Raw genomic sequence first — 18,439 nt, forward strand, 5'->3', positions numbered from 1 at the left:
GATGCTCTGCCAGTCCTCTACTGCAAATGTCTTCAGTTCCTGCTTGTTCTTGGGGCATTTTCCCTTCAGTTTTGTCTTCAACAAATGAAATGCATGCTCAGTCGGATTCAGGTCAGGGGATTGACTTGGCCATTGCATAACATTCCACTTTTTAGCCTTAAAAAACTCTTTGGTTGCTTTTGCAGTATGCTTTGGGTCATTGTCCATCTGCACTGTGAAGCGCCGTCCAATGAGTTCTGAAGCATTTGACTGAATATGAGCATATAATATTGCCCGAAACACTTCAGAATTCATTTTGCTGCTTTTGTCAGCACTCACATCATCAATAAATACAAGGGAACTAGTTCCATTGACAGCCATACATGCCCACGCCATGACACTACCACCACTATGCTTCACTGATGAGGTGGTATGTTTTGGATCATGAGCAGTTCTTTTCCTTCTCCATACTCTTCTCTTCCCATCACTCTGGTACAAGTTGATCTTTGTCTCATCTGTCCATAGGATGTTGTTCCAGAACTGTAATGGCTTTTTTAGATGTTGTTTGGCAAACTCTAATCTGGTCTTCCTGTTTTTGAGGCTCACCAATGGTTTACATCTTGTGGTGAACCCTCTATATTCACTCTTGTGAAGTCTTCTCTTGATTGTTGACTTTGACAATACACCTACCTCCTGGAGAGTGTTCTTGATTTGGCCAACTGTTGTGAAGGGGTTTTCTTCAGCAGGGAAATAATTCTTCTGTCATCCACCACAGTTGTTTTCCGTGGTCTTCCGGGTCTTTTGGTTTTGCTGAGCTCTCCGGTGCGTTCTTTCTTTTTATGATGGCTTCCTTCACTGATAGTGACAGCTCTTTGGATCTCATATTGAGAGTCGACAGCAACTGATTCCAAATGCAAATGTCACACCTAGAATCAACTCCAGACCTTTTACCTGCTTAATTGATAATGAAATAATGAGGGAATAGCCCACACCTGTCCATGAAATAGCTTTTGAGTTGATAGTCCCATTACTTTTGGCCCCTTAAAAAGTGGGAGGCACATATAGAAACTGTTGTAATTCCTACACCGTTCACCTGATTTGGATGTAATTACCCTCAAATTAAATCTGAAAGTCTGCAGTTAAAGCACATCTTTTTTGTTTCATTTCAAAGCCATTGTGGTGGTGAATAGAGGCCAAAATATGAAAATTCTGTCAATGTCCCAATATTTATGCACCTGACTGTATATACCTCAATACCATACGATGCAAACAGGTATATGTACTTATCTGTGTCTGATTGACAGAAAATAGTTTTTTATTTAGTGTATCCTTCATTTTTTTGTTATTATGTGTTTTCCTGTATTATTCTGTGTGTTTTGCATCCCACCATGTAACAGGCACAACTATAAGTTACTTAAGGCCCAAATTCTATATATTCAAACATGTAATATTTCTGTCCAATAGCAGAACTGTATGAGCTGCTCCACCAGCTACTGGGCTGAGACTGCGCAATCAAGAATGCTAATTCTGTCATGTTTATACCTTGAAACGAGGAGACGGTTTCCTCTCATCATCCACGAGTGTCTAAACATCACCCCTGAACAACACATACCTCTGTCTGACACCAAAGGCTCGGTGTTTGGTCTGGAGGGAGCAGTGTTATTCTTTGTCTGCAGCATCCGAGGGGAGACATTTTTCTCTCAGCAGCACTGCCGGTCTCAGCACAACGAGACGTCTGTTCCTAAAGGAAAAGCAAGAAATACATTTTTCCGAGGGCCAAGCAAGCGACCACTGCATTGGAGAATGAGTCGCCAAGCCAGATTTGCTCACAGTGTTGCTCCATTCATCCCTTCTCTGCTAAAGTTCCAAGGAGCACCTCTCTTATTAACCCTTGACAGGACCATTTTGCTTTCTTAGGCCAACAAAAATAATTATGCCCATGGTTGCTTATTTTGGGCTGCACAGGAGGAAGGTGCTGATACCAAGAAATGTCGTAATTACTCTTTATGACTTTTCTTTCTCAAATAGCCGCTTGTGTTATTTTTATGTATGGGCTGAAGGGGTAGCACAGTATTAAGGTCACTGCACCATAGAAAGGTGATCCTAGCGCTAATCCCTCTGCCAGAATTTTGTAACCAAGGCGGAGACACTTTCTCGTTCTGTGTTTCTGATGGAGACCCAGTTAATACAGCATCCTTTAATTATTACTGCAAAGAACCTGGTGAAGATTAGTTTACTGTCTTTTAGCAGAGCACACCTTTCTGTTTATTATAGCAACTTTCTGTTACTGGATCTGTCTGTATTCATTGTTTAGGTCAATATCACAAACAGTCTCTGGGGTGTATATACTAAGGCTTGAAGAGAGATTAATTGGACAGAGATAAAGTACCAACCAATCAGCTCCTGGCTGTCATTTTTCAAACACAGCCTGTAAAGTTACAGGAGCTAATTGTTTGGTACTTTATCTACGTCCACTTTATCTCTCTCCAAGGCTTAATACATAGACCCCAGAGACTGTTTGTGATATTGACCTAAACAATGACAGACAGACCCACTAACAGAAAGTTGCTATAATAAACAGTTGCGGTTTGTGCTACCACCTTCAAACAGCATGTACGCACATTCTATATAGTTACAAGTGGCACTAACAAAAAGTAACATTTCGCCAACAGGTAAAAAGTAGTTATCAGTATATTGTTTAAGTAAAAATTAATAGTATCCTTAACACAGTGGGACTGATGCTTAACTGGAAGCATTTGCGGGGGAAAAACGCAGCTGCAAAATGCATTCGGATAACACATAATTACGCTGATACGTTGAGAGTTGCCATATGCATGTAATGGTGCATACACACGGTCAGATTTTTCCTTCAGATCTGAACGATAACGATTTAAAAATCGTTCAGTCGTTCATATCTGAAGGAAAATCTGACATATCTGACATGCCTGAACGATGGACGATGAACGATGCGCGTTCCCGTTTGTCAGATAACTATATCTGACATCTTATGTGTTTGCAGTCAGACTTGGACGATTCCATTCATTTTAATGCAGTCAAAAATCGTTCAAATCATTCAAAACTTTGGTCAAATCGTTCAATCGTTCCTCTGACAAATCTGACCATGTGTATGCTCCATTACTGTGTGTGATTGCTTAAAGCATTATGATTATTGTTGTTATTATTAGCTTTTATTTATAAAGGCACTGCAAAGTCACGCAGGGCCGTGCAGGTTAACATATAATATAGGAACATAGCATAAATTCATATTCAATGGCAGACCAAAGCATCAGTACATAGTATAACTACCAAACAATAATATCACACCATAGACTGCATTGGACAGATTGACAGGGGAAAGGGTAGGGAAACGCGACTTGATTCAGTACTCAGTAATCCTGTACCTAATGAATGGAGGAGCAAACAGAGGGGCGAATTCAGCATTGCACGTATGTGCAATGCTGAACGCATATTTCCAATTATCGTGAAACTGAGTGCGCAAGATCCGTTTTGTGAATGTGCAGAACGAGTCCTGCAAGATTGTACGCAGCCCCTGCTATGCGTCTGCCAGTGTCGGCGCAGTTTTCCAGGAGTGGCAAGGCCAGGGGCTGCGATGATGGATGCAGTTTCCTGACCTAACAAGCCAGCCAGCCAGCCTGAGTAAGCTGAGGGTTACTCAGCTGGCCGGCGGCCCGGCACCATCCACCATCGCGACCGATTGTCGCGATGGTGATCCCAGCCTGCGTATGTGCAATGCTGAACGCATATTCCCAATTATCGTGAAACTGTGAGTGCGCAAGATCCGTTCTGTGAATGTGCAGAACGAGTCCTGCAAGATTGTACGCAGCCCCTGCTATGCGTCTGCCAGTGTCAGCCCAGTTTTCCGGGAGTGGCAAGGCCAGGGGCTGCGACGATGGATGCAGTTTCCTGACCTAACCAGCCAGCCAGCCAGCCTGAGTAAGCTGAGGGTTACTCAGCTGGCCGGCGGCCCGGCACCATCCACCATCGCGACAATCTCCCAGCCTGCGTATGTGCAATGCTGAACGCATATTCCCAATTATCGTGAAACTGTGAGTGCGCAAGATCCGTTCTGTGAATGTGCAGAACGAGTCCTGTAAGATTGTACGCAGCCCCTGCTATGCGTCTGCCAGTGCCGGCCCAGTTTTCCGAGAGTGGTAAGGCCAGGGGCTGTGATGATGGACACAGTTTCCTGACCTAACAAGCCAGCCAGCCTAAGTAAGCTGAGGCTTACTCAGCTGGCCGGCGGCCCGGCACCATCCACCATCGTGACCGATTGTCGCGATGGTGATCCCAGCCTGCGACCTCGGTCGCAGTGCTGGGATCGCAAATGCAGCAGAATTCTATTTACTGGCAAATAGTTGTCATTAGGAAGCACTAAATAATTGTCACATATGCATAAGCGCTATCAGTATTCATCAAATCCCATTGATTTCTACCTGCTGATAGTAAAGCTCCAAAATGCCATATTTTACTAGCTGTAAAAATGTGGGGTTTCCAATCACCCATGTGTCACTGGCTTTACCAGTCCTGTTTATTACTGGGGATCATATGATCACTTTTCCTTCCACCAACTGGATGCAGAGATTTATATCATTGCCTGTCTATGTTCCAGTGTGTATTATTCTTAGTGCTCCATGGAGTTTATAATGTTTTGGGATTTTTTTGCATTTCATATAAATCTGGTTTTAAACCTTATGTTGATTTGTTCACTATATAAATGTACATAAATGCTATACAAGGTGTGGCTATTAAATAACAAGACTGTACTTCTAAAAAATAAACCATACTGTGTGAGTTTAAAGGGAGTAGGGGAACATTGACCTTGAACTATCCCAAAACGGGTTTGCAAGTTTCACCCCTCTCACACAGATCATTTGCTGTCACACAGCATTCAAAGAAGTTGTGTTTTTCCTGTGCGTCTTAAATAGGCTTAGTTCAAAAGTAGAGCAACGTCTTAACTTAATATTTTTTAGTTACACTGAACAAAACGCCAACTGAATCCTTCTGTATGCTAACCGAGGTTTACGCGGCAGATTGTATGTCAGATGAACGTGTTTTTGAGTGGCACAAAAGATTTAGGGCCTGATTCAGCTTCAGACGGAATAGCTAAGACGCTCGCAAGCAGCTTAGCTGTTCCGTCTGTGCGGATATGGTAATGCAGCAGGACACATCACGCCCCCTGCTGCATTACTTATCCAAACTGCGTTGTCCAACACAGCATCAGATACTCTGCAGACCATTGGCCGGCTGTTGCAGCTGCAAGGAAGAGGCCAGGAAATCTCTGTCAGCCAATGGAGATCCCTGGCCTCTTCCCTCCCCCTCAACGGCGGTGACACGCCTCCGTTTCAGGAAACAGAGGCCATCGCTGCCCTTCCCTGCCCCCAAGCGGCAGCAGACTGTTAATCACTGCCGTCTGCTGCCAGTTTACGTGAGGGCTCGCAGACCCATTATGCACATGCGCACGATGGGTCTGGCGCCTGTGCACTGCTGAATTAGGCCCTTAGTGACAGTCATGAGGAAGGCGGAGATGAAGACCATCAAAAACAAATGAAAATGTGGAAGAAATGTAGAAACTTGTTCGAATTGACCATCGACTCAGCATCCAAATGATAGCAGAAATGGTAAATATCAACAAAGAAACTGTTAGGCAAGTTTTGCATCAAGATGTTAACATGACAAAAGTTTGTTCTAAGATGGTTCCAAGGCTTCTCACTGTCAAGCAGAAAGAAAATCGAAAGCGGATTTGTACAGACATTTTGGAACAAATGCAAGCAGATTCACATTTTTTAGATAAAGTTATTACTTGTGATGAAACATAAATCTTCCAGTACGATCCTCAGACAAAACCCCAGTCCATGTACTAGAAAACACCATCATCACCAAGAATGAAGAAAGCACGTCAAAGCAAATCTAAATTCAAAGCCATGTTAATTGTTTTCTTTGATATCAAGGGTGTTATTTTGGAAGACTGGATACCAGAAGGCGCAACAGTGAATCAACATTACTACAAAAATGTTCTTGTAACTTTGCGGGAAATAAGAGGCCAGAGTTGTGGGAAATATGGTTTCATCCTCCATCAGGACAATGCACCAGCCCACACAGCTCTCTCTGTGAAGCAGTTTTTGGACAAGAAATAGATTGCAGTTCTACAACACCCTCCATACTCTCCAGACCTAGCACTGTGTGACTTCTTTCTTTTCCCTAAAGTCAAATCTGTACTCAGGGAACTCATTTTACAGCTGTCACTGAGGTAAAGAAGAAAATGATGGAGCTGCTCAGACAGCTGACAGGTAATGAGCTACAGCACGGCTTTGACCAATGGAAAATAAGAATTTAGCGTTGTGTGAATGCAGGAGGGGAGTACATGTAAGGGGAAGAGAGTTAAAATGTACTTAATATAATTAAACATAAATTATATTATCAGTCTCGTTATTTAATAAATTTTTCGTATGACAAAGTAGAGCTTGGTCTTGTAGGGTAGCCAATGTCTGGGTTTATCAGAAGCCCCATGGGTTTCAGGATGAGAGTTTTTGTTTTAAAAATGTCAGAAAGAGCTATAATTATTAATCTCTACTGTTCATTGGATTCATTTTATCTAATACCCAGAAAATACAAATTTATCCTGATTCAACCCATTGACATGTAATTTAATACTCAAAATAATGTTGTTTTTTTTCCTATTGATTGGTCTATGAGATAACAATATGGCAACTTTAAATAGTAATTATATCCACCAATGCATGCCCAATTTGTTTTCATATGTTTTTATAATGCTCTATTTCAATTCTTCGTATTTGAAGTGTGAAGTGCACTGTACCTTATCACATGCTATTGTTAAATGCAAGCTCTGTAGGCAAAGGATCGTTAATCTATATGTTTACTTTTAATGTCTGAGTATACAGCACATTGTAATATTGTTGACCTCTCTTATGCATGTTTATTGATTTTGTAAATCTTCTAATGAATGGTTGGATAAAATACAATACAAACAAAATTATATACACTGTACATACGAACTTGTAACCTTTTAGTACCAAACACTCACAAACAGACAAGCTTATTACTGTACGCCTGGAACTTAATACCAAAAGACAAATTGAGAGTGTTGCATCTTTTAATGTATAACTATAATAGTATATTTACTGAAGGTCGATTTACTTATACTTAAAAAACAAATAAAAAATTGTCTGTTAGTAAATGTGTGTTCTAGCCCCAGAAGCACAACATTGATATTGATTGATTTTAAATTGGTCAAAACCAATTAAAATCGAACCTTTAGTAAATATACCCTTTAGAATCTCTTTCTCTAACATTTGTTGTAAGTAATGACAATATAAATCATATTATTTACTGCATTATAAAGAGGTAATTTTCACTATAACAGCTGTTTCCATCTCCAGGCAGCAAATGTAACATAAGGATCTCCTGAGTTAAAAGAAGAACATAAGGGAGATGAAGGCACCTCTTCTATTCCTTACGTTCTCACTATTTGTAAATGACAAATAATTGGGATTCTAGATTGAGGGAAATTATTTAATTGCAATGTGCGTAGTACGGAAGGAATTGATCACTCCCTGTGAAAATGACAGCTGCCTCATTGGGCTTTGCGTCTCTGGATCAACAAAGGTAGTATTTAGAATAGTTGTGACTTTAAAGACTTTCTTAATTGAATTTTTTGATCGTACTAGTTGAAAGGGAGAAACCTAGGGAATAACTTCTGGCACATTTGTATATATTGTAATTTCTATACACACCCTATGGGGCCTATTCATCATCACTTAATTGTCACAAAAGCAGGTGAAAAAGCACATTTTCTACTGCAATTGTGAAAATTAAGTATTCCGGCCATTCATTAAGAAGGTTATGCAGGAGATATCACAGATATCTCCTTACCTTCTGTTTGCGGAATGTCCCTCTGTCCCCATACACTAATATGGGGACAGAGTTCATCAAGCTTCGAAAATATTATATTTTCAGAGCTTGACTGCAGTGGCGAATACCCCCGCTTGAAGTTCGCAACCTGTTCTTCCCTATGGGAAGAAGAGCCGGGTTGCGAGAAGGGATCCTTTCGGATCCCTACGCCCATGTCCGGCTCCTTCCGCCGGACGTCAGGGCTTTTGTGCGCATGCGCACCGCCGTCACTGCTGTGAAAAGATTAATTGCTCCGAAAAGTAGTGAAGCCGCTCGCGGGGGCAGCTGATTTCACATCAGCTGCCACCGCGCCGGAGCAATGCTGAATTGCTCCGGTGGCCGCGGCGAGTTGGAATGTTAATTAACATCATGAATAGGCCCCTATCAGAGGTTGCATGGCAGCACCTTCTATTCCCAATAGTCATCTGCAGACAGGAGCACTGTTATCTTTGGAGTGTTTCCCCTACTATGTCTTTATTTTATTTAAGGCTAACTGTAAGCCCAAAAGAGAACTCCAGTATTAATATATTTTACTTCAAACCCTTCTTCCTCCTTGCTAGTAAAACTGAAGGATGGATGCCAACAATAAATTGATGGTGCGACTGGAACGCATGAAAACAAACTAATACGCACATAGACGGACAGAAAGCTCTATTAGCATATCTTAGTCCTTATTCTGCCGCGACAGATACTGTACAAATTTGGACTTGACTGCACCCGACTCAGAACCGAGCCTATTGTATGTGACTTTACATCAAAGTAACTCAAGCAACTTTTAAGTTGATAGTCATAGTAATCTTTGTACTGTAGTAACAAAGTATTGCATACTATAGAGGGAATACTGGGGGTAATCGAGTATTGCATACTATAGAGGCAATACTGGGGGTAATCAGAGTATTGCATACTATAGAGGGAATACTGGGGGTAATCAGAGTATTGCACACTATAGAGGGAATACTGGGGATAATCAGAATATTGCATACTATAGAGGGAATACTGGGGGTAATTGAGTATTGCATACTATAGAGAGAATACAGGGGATAATCAGAATGTTGCATACTATAGAGGGAATACTGGGGGTAATCAGAGTATTGCACACTATAGAGGGAATACTGGGGGTAATCAGAGTATTGCATACTTTAGAGGGAATACTGGGGGAAATCAGAGTATTGCATACTATAGAGAGAATACTGGGGATAATCAGAGTATTGCATACTATAGAGGGAATACTGGGGGTAATCAGAGTATTGCATACTATAGAGAGAATACTGGGGATAATCAGAATATTGGGAAAGGCTAAAATCGCTTTTAATCAAATACAAAAAAAAAAAACCCCAGGGAGGGGGTTGCAGCGTGACCCCCAGCCAGCGGGACCTGCGGCTGCCTGGAAGATGATGGTCGTTCAGTGTATAAAAACGACCATCATCTACTGATATATCTGCAGATCACTCGATCTGCAGATATATCTTTGCAGTGTGTACTCACCTTTAGTATGTCGGGTTCCTATAAAAACACTTTAAAGAAATATTTTCTGCTGCATAAATAATAATGTATATTCGTTGTGTGACTTCCTATATATCTGTGAAAGTGATAAAGGCACGTGTGTGCCTGCAGGACTGATTCAAACTACTTCTTAGGATTCGTAACCAGGTGGAAAACTACATTGTGTTTCAGGATAAAGCTCATGGATGACCTGTGCTTGTTTTTCCTTCACAGTATAGGGCAAGGAAATGAACCTGCCTTATGGGCCCACAGAGGGAAAACTTTCCCTTGCTACAGTAACACTTAGCTTCTCTGCCGGTTTCAATAACTATTTTTATCAACCTGTTTTAAGAAGGAAGCCCTGCTCCTGACATGTGGTTGTGGGCATAGGGACAGGAGGAAGGCGACCAATGAAAACACATGTCCTTAAGAAAAAGGAGTGTTTGCATTGGAGCTGACTGGGAACCAGTGACAGCGGGATCTTTGGCATAGCTGAACATAAGCAGCTCAGTGTCTAGTGTACGGCTAACTTAAGGATGAAAGAAGCCGAATGTCTGTGGCCAAGGAAGTTTGGTTATTTTAGTTAAGAAAAGCAAAGTCTGGCAGTGCTTAGAGGAAGGAGCCCAGATGCTCTGCTCACTGATGCCTAACTAGGATCTTAATGGGAGAAGTTATCCAATGTTCCTTGTATGTGCTGTGTGCTGTGACTTCTCAATCCCTAGTCTGTGTGCTGTACTGAGTTTCTCTGTGTGTCCTGTGTGCTGTTTATCTTTCTGCACTGTGTGTGCCGCAAATCTGCTATCTGTGAGCCTTCCTGACCAATTTGTGAATATCTATGGCCACTCTGCACTCTATGGGGGATATTACCAAAGCTTGGAGAGAGATAAAGTACCAACCAATCAGCTCCTAACTGATATTTTCAAACGCTTGTAAAGTGACAGAATCTGATTGGTTGGTATGTTATCTCTCTTCAAGCTTTGATAAATCTCCCTCTGTGATTGCTGGGAATGTGTGACATCATGACATGAGTGTGCAATGTGTGCTTAGAATCTATGGCCCATGTGTTTCTTTCTATACAGAGAATATATGGACATTGGTACTTGTGGTGCAAACCTCTGGCCAAGGGAGTTAAGCTGGGTACGCACTGGGGCGATGTGTATCCGGACGATATGGCGGCCGACGGGCTGACATATCGTATCCGCAGTACACTTCAGAATGATGAAATTGAGTACGGAACGATCCCTCGTTCCATTCTTCATTAGCTTGCATGGCGCCTCGGGAGCGATATCGCTAACAACCACAGGAGCACGCAGATTGGCCATATATACTCTGAACGATTCAGCCATTATGACGTTCTGATTCTGACGGAAACGACATACCGAGCCGATATTATTCAAGTGTGTGCCCAGCTTTAGAGAGAAAGATTTGGTTAGTATGGTGTATTGGGAGCATGGTATGTTAAGTGAAGTGTTGACTACTGTCCTGGAATATCTAGCAGACTCCTGAAATAATGGCCGTCCTCCCTCTGTAACTAGCCCACCCCAGATGCCCAGCAATAGCCAGTGGCGGCAAGCCAATTTACTCTTGTACAACCTCAAGTGTTTGGCACTAGTCAACATTTATGTGCTGCCTTTTCATACTCAATATTTAGGTCACTATGAGCGTGACCAATCTGCTACCTAAATTACCCTGGTTCCTCTCTACTAAGTCTCCATATTAAGGTCTATTCTATATTGTTTTGAGTCAGCAATTTAGGAAATATTGTTGTTTGTCCATAATGAAATTTTGAACAGCATTTATACATAAAAATGTATGTCCTTATTGTCGACTGTTTTCTTAATTATGGAGCTTATCTGTGATGTAATCAGCCATAAATCAACAATCAATCTACACAATTCTGCTTTTCAACAGAAAGTTGGATCGGGGATTGGGGAATCGGACTTCTTGATGTATGGGCTGCTTTAGCCTATTACCACCAGATGTCACCTACACATTTATGGTGCTTGTACATTCTGCCTCTCTAGTAGAAGCTTTGCCCTATCTACAATATCTATTATTCTCTCCTAGAACATATTTTTCATTTCTGTTAATGTTTATTAAAGGCTGAGTTATTGTTTCAAATGTTCATTTTATTATAAGGTTTCATTAATAAATGGTTTGGAAATCTTTTCAGTGGGTGACTGGGGAAAGGTAAGTAAGGATGATGGGTTTTGTGCATTGCTTGTACATGCCGCTTGATAATGTTGTACTGATTAGTCGAACAATAGATTCTCCCTTTTTAGTAAGCATCTATAGTTCAATGTTAGTGTCCTTTCACACCATGAAGTTTTGAACTAAAAAAAGTTATGTTATGGTCTAACGGATTTGGGGTCTCTGTTGTAATTGGGCTGAAGGATTGGGAGGTATATCCTGTTCATTACTGCAAGCATGGCAGAACGGTGAGATATTCAAAAGGTGGTTTTAGGGGATGGGAGTGTCCACATCAGAAGGGCTGGTCACACTCATATCTTTTTTGTCACCCAGTTCTCCAACTTTAAAGGTTGGGAGGTACAGTATGAATCATCTTGACTACTAAGACAACCAACAGTGTTTGTGTTTCCTGAGCATCTATGGGTTATTTATTAAGCATTACAAAAATAAAATCATTAATTAATTCCATTTCAACAATTTAAAAGTTGAAATTAAAGCAGCTCACGGATCCAATACCTCTTAACTAGCAGAAATATTGCAACAATTCTATAGTAGCCAATACATTTTTATGTTGTATGTATTTGGGAGTAGCCAGTATCATACCTTCGAATGTTATATAGTCAAAAATCAAGACAATTTAGACTCTGTCCCTCATTCATTCAGGCCAAGCTCTAGATCTACCTGGACACAGGCCACTTTCCTTTCCCTACGACAACGTGGTGGAGTTCCATGTAAAGCTGGACTGTCGGAGGTTATGTATTTTATTAAAGTACAGTATTCATTTTTGTTCTTTAAAGCTCCCTTTTTAATAACTATGAAATAAAAATTCTCTCAGCCCATAAAATGTATCCTATGATTCCCAGTGGCTGCCAAATACAATAAAAAAAATTAAGTTCCTATTCCCACTAATTATGATAATCCACATACATCAGTCATGAATTCAGTGCCAAATCACATTTGTGAATTTCATAACTCATCCATTGTCAAAACCGATCAGCTAATGTGACCTGATTTTCACAAATTTTATCATATAATGTTTGCTTATAAATTACATGATTTTATAGCAATTTTAGAAATAAAGTTTTTCATTAACCTTGTATGTATTACACTCTGTTTATAATTAGGACATTACTTTTAGGCTGCGAATATATCTCAATTGTGTTTATTCCTTTGCAACTTCTATAGTGCAAGAGCATTGGTTCATACACCTGAAAGTCACAAGATGGTCCTTTTTCACCTGATCCCTTTTTACCCTCAGAATTGTAAAATTTTCCAGTCTAATATTTTGCTTGTTTTCGAAATCAATACATAATATAATATATATATATATATATATATATATAGAAGTCCACACCTGGAGTAATATGACCCAAAAATCATTATTTTAAGTGTCTATCTTGGTTGACATTACTAATAATGTCTGACCACCATAGCTTGTATCCATTGAAGATGTACTTCACAAAGAATGTATCCGATTCATGATTAATTTATTATTATGTAGATCAAAGATATAATGCAAAGGTGCTTAAAGCATCATAAACACTACATCAACAAATACATTTATTAAATAGTACATGTATATTAAGCTATAAGCTCCCAGGAGTAATTGAATTTTAACACGTAACAATCAATAAAAATCAAGTTTATTAACTTCTGAAATTATTTCATTGATTTCTTACTTTTTCTGAAATTATTTATAACAATAAACATTTACATTAAAAAAGGTGCCAGTAGTGCATACCTCTGAGTACTGCAATAAGACAAAAATCACTAATAATTTTTTATATAACAGGGAATTATCCCTTAAGATCACTGTGTAGTTATTTTTAATGTGAATATTTTAATATGAAATTACCATTATCCCCAAAGATTAAATTTAAGGGACTAATGTATTAGACAAAGAAAATCAAATGTACGTATGCTTGGTTGGCAGCATGGATATCAGATAGATTATATGTCTTCTAAATATTTTATTTTTGGGGCATTGATATGTTCACCTTATGATGACATATACTTGTATATTTTTGTATAATATTGTGTGTATATGTTTGTATAGTATTTCTTATATATCAATTATTTAGCTATGATAACTGTAGTTAAGACTTTTGCATTCCCTAGAAGAAAGTTATTTTTTTTGTACAGTATTGTGTTATTTTTTTAAACTGCTGTACTATGTTTTAAGTATTTTATTAATTAAGACATAGGCTTAAATAATAAAAACAAATGTACAGTATTACACATTAATAAAAATTATATATAAATAAAACAAAAAATGTTATGATAGACAAAATAATATTCAGATTTCGTCAACCAGGTCGTTCTTTTTAGCTGGCAAATTTTAAATCTGGTACTACTTGGATGATCAGAGAGGTTATACATATAAAAATAAAGTTAGCATAATATACTTAAATTCTCTATAGATGTGTCCTCATTCACCTAGCGTTTTTTTACCATTTGGCGCGAGACACTTAGACACTCCACCACGGGTAGTGATTCTTACTTTTTTCGGAATTTTGCATCTTATTCACATCGTAGCTGCATACAAAGTTGCTTACAGTGTCGCAAATGAATTGGTAAAAAGTCGTAGATTAGCATAACCACAAGACATGGCATGGGTTGCTCGTATCAGAACTCTGTCTTTTGCCTTTTTACAAAGACTAGTGACTGAGTTGCACACAGAAGTACAAGAAAAGCCAGTGTCCGTATTCAGTGTACCCCTGCATTTTAAGAAAAAGTCTTTAGCAGGACGCTTGGTATGGCTAAGTCACAAAGTCTGTGGTGTGCCAAACGGGGCTACTTGGCGTGGTCGGTGTACGTGAACACATCTGTGTAACACATTATGTGCCGCGGGATTTTCTTTACTATCATCCTATGTGTGCCCATTTCACTAAACTCATTCCTCTCCGATGTGCAACGGGCGGAGTTCATGTCTTTAAAATAACTGAATAGCAACACACGTGAAATATAAGCACATACTTATATGCCTGTGCTGTCGGAATAACTAGTAAATTGTTATTTAATTACAGTTTCACGAGTACAAATGACCCTATATTTCAGCGTGTGTATAAATAGTTTCCACATCATTTCTCTGTCCATCCCAAGCTCCTGTCTCTTTTTCCTATCTCCCTTCATAACACATAATATTGTAAATTCCTTTCCTCAGCATGTTTAAAAGCACCTTTTCACTCATTGCCAATAAGCCAGAAGAACCTTCTTACTTAAAAGATGAATTTAGAAGGGACTAAAATGTTTCATTTCATGATATTCTATTATCCCCCTTTCCCAGTGCAAACATCTGGAAAAGGAGCTTCATCTGCTGAGGGAGAGCAAACAGATCTGTACGGATATTGTAGCTGCGCAGAAGACCTTTGATCCAGCGTCCAAGGTGAGCACCTCTTATGACTTCTCGTTTCAGCTTATTTTGTCCCCTCCGTGTGTAATTATTGTGCACTCTGTGTCAGCTGGGAGAGTTGTTGTTATGTCAGTGACATATTGTACATCACACACTTGGCCTAGCTTTGGCCATCTTCAACCTGGGTTCCCTTCTAATCCGTGTTTGGAATTTGCAGAAGTAGACATTACTGGTTTTACTTCGTAACATTATAGTTGTGTTAATGGGGAGTATCATGACATGTAGTTTGCTGAGTTTTCATAAATTGAATGATCGTGTAATAAACCCATTATTTTTAGTGATCTTGGAATATAGGTTGTCATGAAAAGACCAGGAACCACAAATGTATTAATTGACTTGGAAAATATTTAATAGACGATAAGCACTATGATGGGGATATAAGTATATGGATTTATCTCTGTTTCCTGTTTTTGAATTATATCTCTTTCTATTATGTACTATTACACGTGATAATTGAAGTCCCACTCCAGTTGTTTGTGTCCCCACTCCTCATAGGCCTTTATTCAGGTGCAGAACAATACATCACCAGCCCCATATCAAAATTTGGAGTTTGGTGTCCGGCGATGTGGTTCTTCCTCCCGTTGCCCCAAATTGCTTTTCTGAGAATGCACATTTGCAGTTAAGCCCCTTTACTGCATATGAGATATGCTGATAATGGAGGCAGGCAGTGGCAAAATTACGACCTTGTAGCACTAGCAGTCTGAACTCTATGAGCAGGCTGATGTTCCCCGCCCTTGCGGCCTCATTTTACTTCTGCTAAAGATATATTGAAGACAGGAGATTGGGCGCCTGCACAGAAGCATCTATACTTCTAGCCGCTGGAACACAAGAGCTGGTTATTCGGGTGCCTGTGCAGTAGGAGCTGCTCAGATGGTACAAAAACCTCTCCCTTTTCAATGTATTTAAGGGAGCTCCACCAAACAGCAGATGTTAGGTGATTAGTCTAAATTAAGGCATCTTGATCCCTAGCTCTTTGGTTCACCTGAAGTGCCCTTTGTGACTTAACCTGTTTCCAGACCTCGATTGTTCAGACATGATTATTGCCTTTACCCGCTCTATTTGGATACTTGATGCGAAAGTCGGATTTGCTTCAGACCTTATTTTTGACAGTGCCCTTTATTACTTGATACCTGTTGCCAAACGTGGATAATCTCTGACCTGCTTGTGGATTAACCCTGAAGTTACTGGAGACTATTGTGGTTCTATTTGGACTATATCTATTATCCTACTTTTTTAACCTGCCTGCAGAAGCACAAGTCCAGGGGTGGTTACCCTGAAGTTACCTGAACAGGTGAGAGAGTTAATTTATATACTGGTAGTTGTCTTTTACCATCATTATGACACTGTGCTGCTAGGATCAAGCACTGCTTAAAGTAGAGTATAACTCTACTATACATGTGACACTGCCTTTGCAGAGGGTGTGTTGGTTTTGGACATTCTTATTACTCCCTGCTACAGAGCTCTGTCTCTGTTTGGATCATGATTTTGCAAATATATAGACTGTATCAGACCAGAAATTGAAATCAAATCACTATTTGGTTGGATCACCCTTTGCCTTCAAAACAGCATCAATTCTTCTAGGTACATTTGCACAAAGTCAGGGATTTGTAGGTTATAGTCAGGTGTATGATTAACTAATCATACCAAACAGGTGATAATGATCATCATTTTCATATGTAGGTTGAAACACAGTCATTAACTGAAACAGAAACCACTTTGTAGGAGGCTTAAAACTGGGTGAGGAACAGCTAAACTCTGCTACAAAGTTGAGGTTGTATAAGACAGTTTCACGCCACAGGTCATACACCAAAACCGAGCACACAAGGTAGATATACTGCATCAGCAAGTTCTCTCCCAGGCAAAGATGTCAAAGCAGACTGGGGTTTCAAGATGTCCTTTTCAAGCTCTTTTGAAGAATGGTCGGCCAAGGAAACTTAGTGCGTCAGATCAAAGACACATCATACTTACTTCCCTTCAAAATCGGAAGATGTCCAGCAGTGCCATCAGCTCAGAACTGGCAGAAACCAGTGGGACCCAGGTACACCCATCTACTGTTTGGAGAAGTCTGGCCAGAAGTGGTCTTCATGGTAAAATTGCTGCCAAAAAGCCATACCTTCAATGTGGAAACAAGGCCAAGCTACTCAACTATGCACGAAAACATAGGAACTGGGGTACAGAGAAAATGGCAGCAGGTGCTCTGGATCGATGAGTCAAAATGTGAAATAATTGGCTGTAACAGAAGGCAGTTTGTTCCCCGAAGGATTGGAGAGTGGTACAATAATGAGTGTCTGCAGGCAAGAGTGAGACATGGTGGAGGTTCCTTACAAGTTTACATTTCAGCAATTGGATTTGGGGATTTGGTCAGGATTAATGGTGTCCTCAATGCTGAGAAATACAGGCAGGTACTTTTCCATCATGCAATGCCATCAGGGAGGCATCTGATTGGCTCTAAATTTATTCTATAGCAGGACAACGACCCCAAATATACAGCCAATGTCATTAAGAACTATCTTCAGCGTAAAGAAGGCCATTGCATGGAGTGCTTCTAGCCTTGGCATTATTATGGATGATTAAGTGTCATATTTGAAATCTAAGAAGTCCAACCATTTCAGGGCAATGCCCACAAATTAGTGCGCTCCTATAATGCACGTATGGTAGCCCCTAAATTGCATATTTAATGAAGCTACACACTAAAATACACTATTTAGGGTGCTGTTGCTGGCATTGCAATGGCACGTCACAGGCATCAATCGAAAATCGACCCTCATTGGTTGGCTTTGGTATGGCTTGTTTACATTCACTTTTGACAGTGACTCTGTAGACACAAGAAAGCCGATGCTGGGTTCCTAACATGGTTAAAATCCTACTTAGGGCATTTTATCCATGCGGGTATTATAACTTTATTCATGGTCCTGAAGCGGCATCTTTAAAATTACAATATCTGCAAGGATAATGCTGTTAGTATACTTTTAACCATGTTGGGATCCCAGCACCAACATTCTTGTGTCTACAGAGTCAATTTAAACATAGTGACTGTAGACATCCGGACTGCATTTCCATTGAATTGACCCCTAACTGCTTTCAATCACTTATTCCCAATCTGCATTAGAACAGCTGGGAGCCAGGGACTGAGGTTGTGTGTATGTATGGTCAGAGGCCGCTACAGTAATGGAGCTGGAGCAGCACCATGGCACCTAGCGAGACCAGTGAAGCTGTGCAGAGCCCTGATTGAAGGAGCTCAACACACACAACTCAGACGTGACCCCCTGGTGCTCCGGCCACCTCAAAGTTAATTCTCTGTCTTGCATCACTGTTGTGTGCACACTGCGCAGTTACCCGGTTTCCAGTGAAATTGAAAGAAGACTGTGGAAGGAGCTACTCCGAGCAGCAGGCTTAGCTTTAAGTACATAAGTACGGAGATCCTCAAGTCACTCTGAGGCAAGTTTT

General features: G+C 40.2%; 1 protein-coding gene across 2 annotated transcripts in view; it reads left to right on the plus strand.

The window, feature by feature from the left end:
* The window catches only part of MIPOL1 (mirror-image polydactyly 1), a 458,494-nt gene that overhangs the window by 296,260 nt on the left and 143,795 nt on the right, over positions 1 to 18,439 (plus strand). For both annotated transcript variants that reach the window (XM_088471287.1, XM_088471288.1), the window contains one exon: positions 14,867 to 14,965. In XM_088471287.1, the coding sequence (XP_088327413.1) occupies positions 14,867 to 14,965 (99 nt within the window). The remainder of the gene's footprint in view (positions 1 to 14,866; positions 14,966 to 18,439) is intronic.

The sequence above is a fragment of the Taudactylus pleione genome, unplaced genomic scaffold (genome assembly GCF_031769625.1).
Source record: "Taudactylus pleione unplaced genomic scaffold, aTauple2 ptg000113l, whole genome shotgun sequence".
Classification (NCBI taxonomy): domain Eukaryota; kingdom Metazoa; phylum Chordata; class Amphibia; order Anura; family Myobatrachidae; genus Taudactylus; species Taudactylus pleione.